Genomic DNA, 9,758 nt, shown 5'->3' with positions numbered 1-9,758 from the left:
TCATTCTCTAATTTTAAAGCCACCTAGTTTTGTTTCTTCTCTAGTTTCAACACTTAGGTGGCGTTTGGTTGGCATAAATCCCTTGGAATTGGGGGGAATTAGAATCCAATTTCACCACTTTCTCATGTTTGGTTCAAGTTTTCATAAGGAATTGGAATCCCTCATGGCTTCAACTTTCCATCAAATGAGGGAAAGTGAATTCCATCCAAGAGTGAATGGAATTCAATTCCCTTGTTGGAGGGAATTGAAATTTGACCATACTACCCTCATCAATCTTTTGCTAACTTATTCATATATTGAATAAAAATATATTTTTATTATTTCGAGTCAGGTCGGGTTTCTAATTCATATATTTGGGTCGGGTCGGGTGAAACTTTATTTTGGTCGGGTCGGTTTTTTTAAGTGTGATATTCGGGTCGGGTCGAGTTTGGGTTTAGGGTGAAAAATACCCGACCCAAAAATATATATAATTTTACTTTATATATTTAGGAATAATTACAATAATACCCCTCTATATATAATTTTTTTTCAATTAAGTTACCATTTTTATTGAATAAATTTTTTTATTATTATTTCGGGTCGGTTGGGTCTGATTTCTAATTCATATATTCGGGTCGGGTCGGTGAAACTTTATTTTGTTCGGGTCGGTCGGGTTTTTTAAGTGTGATATTCGGGTCGAGTCGGGTCGGGTTTTTTTAAGTGTGATATTCGGGTCGGGTAGGGTTCGGGTTTAGGGTGAAAAAAACCGGACCCGACCCGAAAAAAATATATAATTTTACCTTATATATTTAGGAATAATTACAATAATACCCCTCTCTATATAATTTTTTTTCAATTAAGTCAATGTTTTTATTGAATAAAAATAATTTTTTTATTATTTCGTGTCATGTCGGGTCGGGTTTCTAATTCATATATTGAATAAAAATACTTTTTGGTATATTTTTTGGTAACTAATTAACATACTCCGATTGGAATGTATCGAAATATTACTCTATCTTTTGGCAACTTATTAACATATTTTGATTGCGATGATTTTAACTTATGATGTTTATTAGCATGACTTTTATAATTTATTGAAATGAATAATCAATCATTAAATTGAAATTTTAATATTTTTTTAATTTTTTATAATATATTACTACATGTAAGTTGTAAAACAAACTAAAATAAAGCAAAAAAACAAGAAGGGCAATTCTGTCATTTTATATTACTGAAATCAAATTCATCTGACATGTCTGCGAACCAAACAGAATATGGAATTGGATTTCAATTTCATTTCCTGCCAACCAAACAGAATATGGAATTGGATTTCAATTTCTGACAAATTTCAATTCCTTCACAGATTCCAATTCCCTCATAAACATTCCAGCGAACCAAAAGCCACCTTAGTCATATTAGTAATTCACAAGGTCCTGATTCTGTTCTAGAACAGGGGATATTCCTAGTTTGGACAATTTTGTTATTAGTCCTTTGGTTGATTCTAGGTTGGGCAGTCCAGATTGTGTTGCTCCACCTGGTATGATTTCTAGAAAATCATCTCGAGTTCCAAGATCCCCGGTTGGATAAGGGATTTTGAGTGTTCTTATCAATCTTCCTCACCTTCAGTAGTTGAAATTTATTTACTTTTTATAATTAAATCGTTTGATTTATTGACATTTTGTGTGGATTTGATTTGTTCTTTTAGTTTAGCAATCTATCTCAGCTAAGAATGGGTCGGGTTGCAATCTATCTCCGTTTCTAAGCTGAGATTAGTTCTGCATTTACTTTGCATCTCCGTATTTAAGGCCATGATTTTAGATATATCATATGCAGGAAAAATTAATCATATGCAGGAAAAGTTAATCAAACACTACATACGAATTAGCTCGGAGTTGAAGTAGTTTTCATTTAATCTCTATAACATTATATCTCTCTTACTTCTTCAATTGTGCTTTAGGAGTATGATGGGCATTGCAGAAATGTGTTCTAAAAATTGGTATGAAAATTATTGATTACATCTTTACTCTTGCACTAGTTGTGAACATGGATCTGAAAATGTTATGCGAGCTTAATATGTCATTCTCTTGCCAAAGAAACAGTCTAGTATAATATTTACACTTGACTAAAGATGCAAAGTATGCTTGAAATAAATTAGTTTCTGGGGGATAATTGAATTGTGAATATAAGTTATAATTGCATTAGACATGACGATAACAAATCAGCAAGGAATGAGAATGGTTACCATCTTAGATCAGACTAAGTTTAAAATCATGTATAATCAGGTGGGAGGAAACATTAGTTAGGGATTATGACTGATCTTCAACATGTAAAACAAATTAAGTATATGCGTAAATAAATGTTTTAGCTGATTATATGTAAAAATTGGAAACAACTTGCTGAAAACAAGCCATAATAGGTCCCCAATATTTTAGCTGATAGCATTTACCAGCTTCTCCCGTTAGTAGACAAAACACCAAAAAATAATTCCCTATCACGTGAAAGATAAAAAAAAGTAGATGCTATTGTTTAATTACATGCATTCACGTCTGAAATTACCTTGAACCTTCCAACATGTTTGATTGATTGAACGATGAAAGATGTTCCACATTTGAACACTGCATAAACACTTTCATTTCATTTAATATACCGATGTGTTCGAGAAAGTGATGCGTTCATTTGATGTAGCTAGTTTAACTTCATTAACTTAAATTTTGCAGTTATGGAGATATTAATTGATTTAAGTTTAGGAGATATTAATTAATGTCTTTATCATTATTTGTACAGGAAATGTCTAACTCGGAAGAGAATTCCATTTCATCCACATCTCATACTTTTAACTCTCCACAGCTATCAACCGAGGGAAGTCCACCAAGTTCTGAAGGAAATTCAGTTCCTACATTAAGTCAATCTAATGTTGTGGTTGAAAATAATGTGTCAAGCGAATGCACTTCATTAAAGCTAAAGTCTATGGTATGAGAGCATTTTAAAAAAGAGAAGATCAACAATGAGTGGAAGGCAATATGCAACCACTGCCAAAACAAATTCAATGGTTAATCTAAGAATGGGACAAGTTACTTGCATGATCATTTGAAAAGGTGCAAGAAGCGAGTTCAAGTAGACATTCGGCAAAAAGTCTTAGTAGCTAATCAAAAGAAGTCGGATGGAAAATTGATAATAGGACTTTCTCATTTAATCAATATATGGCAAGGAAAGAGATTTCGAAGATGATAATCATGCATGAATATCCTTTATCGATAGTGGATCATTCACAGTTTAAAAAGTATTATTCTAGTCTACAACCTATGTTTGAAATGTCTTATAGCAAGACTATAAAACGTGATATTTTGGACTTGTACGAAAAGGAGAAGAGAAATATGTTGTCAAAGTTGGAAGCTAATGAAGGAAGAATTGCTATAACAATAGACATGTGGACTTTAGATCACCAAAACAAAGGATATATGGTTGTTACTGCTCATTACATTGATAACTCTTGGAGTTTACAAAAGCGCATTATAAGGTATTTGTTTAAATATATTTATATATTTAGATATGTTTCGATATGTTTAAAACTAATTCATTTTATTTGTTGTTTAATTATGTTTGAATATGTACCAGCTCCACATACCACTGATGTCATTGCTTCTAGTTTGATGAAATGTTTTCTAGATTGAAATATTGATAGTAAACTCACATCTATTACAGTTATTAACTGTATTGTAAATGACGGTGTCATTAAGTTGTTGGTTGATAGGATGGGAGGTAATACGTTGTTTCTTAACGAAACTTTTTTCCACATGCGTTGTTGTACACATATATTGCATTTGATTGTTAAAGATGGATTAAATGTGATTGGAGATGGTATAGGAAGAATCCATCATAATGTTCTTTTTTGGATTACTACTCCAAAAAGGTGGGAAAAGATTTGAAGAGGCGTTACGACAATTGTGTATTTCAACTACAAAAAAAGCTAAGTTCTGATGTTATAACACGATGGAATTCTATATTCTTGATGCTCCAAACAACTTTATCTTATAAGGATGTTTTTTCTCATTGTGTGCAGTTACATCGTGATCCTTTGTATAAGTACTTGCCAACTGATGATGATTGGTCTTTTGCATTGGTGATTTGTGATAAGCTGAAGTTATTCTACGAGATCACCGAAGGTTTTTCAGGTACAAAATTTACGACATCAAATCTTTATTTTCCAAGTATTTGTAGGATTAGGGCGGCTTTGGAGTATTACTTTGAAAATATTTATGGGGTTACTACTGAAAATGAAGTTGAAAGAATTATGCAATTATGTCGGGATTTGGTCACAGAGTATGAAGAAAGAATAATGTCCTCAAAGAATGAACCTCAGCGCTTCAATGATGCATCTTTGGATAGTGTTCTAGTTGATTTGGGTAACCCCAGTGATTTTGATGCTTATGTTTCAAGGAAGAGAAAAAAGAAAACAAAATTCATATATGAGTTAAACCGTTACTTAGAAGTAGATGTTATTTCTAGGACATCAGACTTTGATATATTGACTTGGTGGAAAAAAATTGGTCCTCAATTTCCTATATTGCAAGCTATTGCAAGAGATATTTATGCCATTCCGGTTTTTATTGTTGCTTTGGAGTATACTTTTAGTACTGGAGGGAGATTGGTGAATGCATAACGTAATAGACTTCATCCATCAACTGTAGAAGCTTTGGCATGTTGTCAAAATTGGTTATGGGTCGAAGAAGGTACAAACGTATTTATCGTGTACTTCAAATTATTTTACTTATATGTTTTGTCATTATTTCTTATTAGATTTTATTTTCATTTACGATGTTTTAGAATCAAACTCAAATGAAGACAACTTTTATAAAGATGATGCAATCGAACAATATGAGATAATTGGAAGTAATAATTTCATATTTGTTACTTTACTCCTATTATAATATTTTTTTTAAATATTAATTTATAATTTTATTTTATAGAATTTGAGTAGTTAGCTAAGATTGAGGAATGTGAACTTGTGAAGCCGATGATAATGGATGAATTTTTTCCATCGAACATACGTATTTATGTCTCGTTTTATTATAATTATGTTTGAACTTTGAAATTATTTAAGTATAGTATGAATTTATAATTTTAATTGTGAACATATATTTTAATTATGGATTGGAGTCTGGAGATGTAAGTTGCATGTTGTTTTTTTTAGTGGATTGTTTCCTGAATTGAATTCTTGTTTGGTTGTATAGGTAGTTTGGTTTTCTTTCATTGTTGTGTTTTGCAGCTGATATTTGTAATCTACAGTGCTTGTAGTGTGATTTGTCTTTAAAAAAATTGAAGTTTGTTAAAAAAAATTGAAGTTTGTAGTGCTGGTAGTGTGATTTGTAGTGCTTGTTTTCTTTGTTCATGTTTGGCTGAACGATCATGGGCTGTTAACCATGGGCTATTCATAGTTTCAGTCATGAACAAAATGTTTAGTCCTAAGTCCACTATAGGAATATGCATGGCAAATAGGTTAAAGTAAATCGGGTCGAGTCGGGGTTTTATTAAATAAAAAATTAAATCGGGTCGAGTCAGGTTTTAAAGTTATATATCGGGTCGGATTAAATGTTGTTTTGGTCGGGTCAAGTCTGGGGTGGAGGACTCCTTGTTCTCGGGTCGGGTGGCAAATAGGTTAAAGTAAATCGGGTCGGGTCGGGTGAAATTTTATTTTGGTCGGGTCAGGTCGAGTCTCAGGTGGAGGACTCCTTGTTCTCGGGTCGGGTCGGGTGGACCGAAAACCCGACCCATGCCCATCCCTAATTGTATCTCGTTTAAGATGAGTTTGGTTAATAATAGTATATACTACAAGTTCAGTGGTAGCAGTGGCAGATCCAAAAATATTTTTCAGGGTAGGTACACATATGTTAACAACATAAAAATTTTAAATGGAAAGGGTACAAATAAAATTTCAGGGTAGGTATCGTCTATAAAATAAGTAACTAATCAAAGAAAATTCAAATTTTAGGGTGGGCACGAAAAATTTTAGGGTAGACACCATCAGTAAAAAAGTAACTAATCTAAGAAAATTCAGATTTTAGGGTGGGCACGTGCCCACCCTGACCAAGTCGTGGATTCGCCACTGAGTGGTAGTAAACTAAGTAATACCCCTTATTGCTAAAGGAAACAAATTTAATTTTGACCAGTGCCCGAAGAATGATTTTGAAACTAAGGAAATACAAAAAAAAGTTCTTTTTGCTTCAAAAATAAAGGAGTTTAATGTATACTCAGATTTGTACATATTAATTCATAACTAATGATTTTAGGATATTTAGCAGATATTTAAACAATTTAGATATGAATCATTGGATAACAACTAAATTGATTCATATGATACACTTAAAAACAAAAATATTACATGCTTATATATTAAAAGTCTAATACGTAAGAGATCATTAGGTTTACGGATTCTAACTTATTTGAATATAGATGCAAAAATATGTCGAATGAACTGTTAACTATAGATTGAATAGAAAGATCACTAATATTATTTCGTGACAATAAATTTGCATTCTTTTGTTCTTTTTACAACAACACTTTACAGTCAAGTACATAGACCTTAAGTTTCTGATTATTAAAGTAAATTCAATGTAATTATGTGTTTATAAAGCCTATTGATACAAATTCATTATTGCGTACTTATTAAAGAACTATCACCTTAGATCTTTCATGAGCACACTAATCATGTGGGTGTAATATCATTTAAGGATATTAAGTTTTAATGAGAGTTTATAATTTTTAACGTAGACACAATTTCAGTTACTTTAGTCTAAGGATATTTATGTTAAAGTTATATTTCTACAGAAGTGAAATTTGTTTTGGTTTATTCACACTGATTTTGGTAAAATTTTATTTTGTTAAGGTTTTAGGAGGACTAGTTGAAAATAGACACGTACGGTTCACATTAGACGTAATTTTCATGTTATGCTCTATGATTGATCTATGTCATTTGATTGTGTTTCTATATGTGGCTATTAATAGGTTTAGTCATGATGGATATGTCAAAATTTGCTTCAATCCTATATGTATATATTTGATGAACGAGATTGTTATAGAATACTTATTGCATAAAAATAAATTTTGAGCTCATTAGATTATAGATTTGTCAAGAAACATATGTTGCTCAAGTGGGAGATTATTGGATTAAAATCTATATTTATAGACACATATTATAATGTATATTGTTATCATAAAATATTACATAAAATTAAGTGAACAATCATGATTATAATTCATAAGATATTTGAAGTATCATAAAAATAAAAGTGTAGATACTATTAAAATTATATTTATAACTTAATGAGATACATAGTTATAAATACAAAAGTAATTGATTTTAAATCAGCTATAAAAATGTTATAATTCCCAAAAAAAAATAGATAATCTCATATTTCCTATTATCACGTAAGAGAATTTATATTTAAAAAAATTCTATATTCTTCGAAGACCACAACTAAAAAAACTCTAAGATTTAACCTATCAATTAATTTAAATACGTTTTCGTATATAATATTTTATTCTTAATAATTAAATCATGATTAATTTTCATATTTATTTCGATTTAATTTTAATATAAGATACCAAAAATATAAATCACATCACAACCAGAGACGGAGCTATGCTTCATTCAGGGGCCATCCGACCCACGCCATACACAAACATACAGAATAAATACCTAATTAAATCGGAGGCGAAGCTCTTTCCAAAAAAGAAAAAAAAATCGGAAGCAAAGCATGGGGATGGAATGCTTGATTTTTTGGTTCATATATTTTTCAAATGGATCTCCTAAAAATAAATATATCATATTATTTAATAGTTATTTTGTCCAAAAAAATAGTGAGAATTGTAAACATTGAATGCAATTTGATCCTCTGTTAATCAATTTTTTAATATCATATTTTCTAAAAACTTTTTATATAATGCAATTGATATAATTAGAGAATTACTTTTAGTTTTCATATTCAGAAATAAATTTTATATCTTGTATTACCATAATAATCTTAAAATATAAATAAAATTGTTGACAATCGCTTTTGTCCGCTTTTTTAATTAAATGTATTAATATTATAGGTATTTATATTTATTATGTTATTCCTTTTTTAGATCACAAGCCCAATTACAATAGAGCCCAATACAACATCAAACCCTAAGCCCATAAACCCAAATGAAGCCCTAGGTATCCTAACCCTAGACCTAGTAATTGTCGCCGTCGCCGCCCGAGCCATCATTTTCACCGGCCACCTCAGCAAATCAAATCAATCAAAAACAAATTTATTATAATTATAACAAATCCACCAAACCCAATGAAGCGGGGAATCGGGAAAGAGGAAGAAGAAACGGGGAGACAGTTCGAACAAAAGAGAAGTGAGCATTGGAACGGGAAAAAAGGGTCATTCGAACAGAAAACCAACAGAGAAAGAATCCAACAACTATAAAAAATATAAAAAAAAAGAGAAGCTTACCGTCGGATCTTCGATGACTGTAACTCTAGTGATCGGACAGTAGATCCGGACTGTTCGTAGATGCGCACGGGTTAAGGGACCAACATACTTCAAAATAGAGTCGATCCAACTGTCGGATGAGGAGATCGGAGGGTGGGAAAACCGAACGGTTTTTGACCGCTTCGTGAAACTTGGGGTGTTTCTCGACGAAACCAAGGCCGGATCTGTGCTCTTGGCGTCGAGACGAACCTTCCCTTGGAGTTTGACATTGAACGGACACCGATGACTAACAGTGGTTCCCCTTTCCTGGCGAGTTAGAACGGGAAAAAGGGTCATTCGAACAGAAAACCAACAGAGAAAGAATCCAACAACTATAAAAAAATATAAAAAAAAAAGAGAAGAGGAGAGAACAAAAGAGAAGCTTACCGTCGGATCTTCGACGACTGCATCTCTAGTGATGGGACAGTAGATCCGGACTGTTCGTAGATGCGCACGGGTTAAGGGACCAACATACTTCAAAATAGAGTCGATCCAACTGTCGGATGAGGAGATCGGAGGGTGGGAAAACCGAACGGTGTTCGACCGCTTCGTGAAGCTTGGGGTGTATCTCGACGAAACCAAGGCCGGATCTGTGCTCTTGGCGTCGAGACGAACCTTCCCTTGGAGTTTGACATTGAACGGACACCGATGACAAACAGTGGTTCCCCTTTCCTGGCGAGGAGGCGGCAGAGTGCTCTCCCCTACTCCTCTCTCTCGTGTTAATCTCTGGTAAAAGAAAAACGAGTCCCTCTTTAATTTGTTTTGGGTTTTAGCCATGAAGTGTGTTTCTTAATATATTGGATATATTATGCGTGTAACCATTCTATTTTTTAATGAAGCTTGATTTGGCCCCTTTTTTTCTTGAATTATAGCGTTTAGGTACCTTATTTATATTTTTTGTATATATATGTCCATGTATGAATAGATTACGGTTACGTATATATGTCCAAATAAATATACAGAAGGTGTCCGCATTTAGTTTCAGTTAATGCCAAATGCTTATTTCGTTTTAGCTTAATATCTAACGTTTTATTTTGTAATTTAAATTAGGTTAAACCGTGTCGGGTTATTAATTTTGAGTTAATCCATTAAAATATCACATAACATTCTTTTTAATATTAAAAAATAAATAAATTAATGTAAAGAACAAAATAACCTCCTTCCTTGTAAACTACCATTTCTACACCTCCACCACTGTCACTAGCGGCGCCCCCCACCGCCCAAACACACAAAATGTCGTCAACAGAGTCCCTCATCCTCCAACTCAATGAAATCTCC

At 32.4% G+C, this 9,758-nt stretch overlaps 1 protein-coding gene across 1 annotated transcript; it reads right to left on the bottom strand.

Moving 5' to 3' along the window:
• Positions 1–8,043: 8,043 nt before the first annotated feature.
• On the bottom strand, positions 8,044–9,257 carry LOC120138712. The gene is made up of 3 exons (XM_039154130.1): positions 8,868–9,257; positions 8,463–8,747; positions 8,044–8,241 (listed from the first exon to the last, which is right to left on the bottom strand). Exons 1-3 carry the CDS (start codon positions 9,255–9,257, stop codon positions 8,194–8,196), a joined length of 723 nt encoding a protein of 240 aa, XP_039010061.1. The 3' UTR covers positions 8,044–8,193.
• Between the last annotated feature and the right edge of the window lie 501 nt (positions 9,258–9,758).

The sequence above is a fragment of the Hibiscus syriacus genome, unplaced genomic scaffold (assembly GCF_006381635.1).
Source record: "Hibiscus syriacus cultivar Baekdansim isolate YM2019G1 unplaced genomic scaffold, ASM638163v2 tig00002237_pilon, whole genome shotgun sequence".
Lineage (NCBI taxonomy): Eukaryota > Viridiplantae > Streptophyta > Magnoliopsida > Malvales > Malvaceae > Hibiscus > Hibiscus syriacus.
The sequence above is the reverse complement of the archived record's forward strand: the minus strand, read 5'-3'. Positions and strand labels throughout refer to the sequence as shown.

Coding starts and splice junctions, on each gene's coding strand:
- LOC120138712 (XM_039154130.1), bottom strand. CDS start 9,257: ATGGCTAAAACCCAAAACAAATTAAAGAGGGACTCGTTTTTCTTTTAC. Junction 8,748..8,867: donor CAGTCGTCGAAGATCCGACG/GTAAGCTTCTCT, acceptor CTAACTCGCCAG/GAAAGGGGAACCACTGTTAG. Junction 8,242..8,462: donor CAGTCATCGAAGATCCGACG/GTAAGCTTCTCT, acceptor TGATTTGCTGAG/GTGGCCGGTGAAAATGATGG.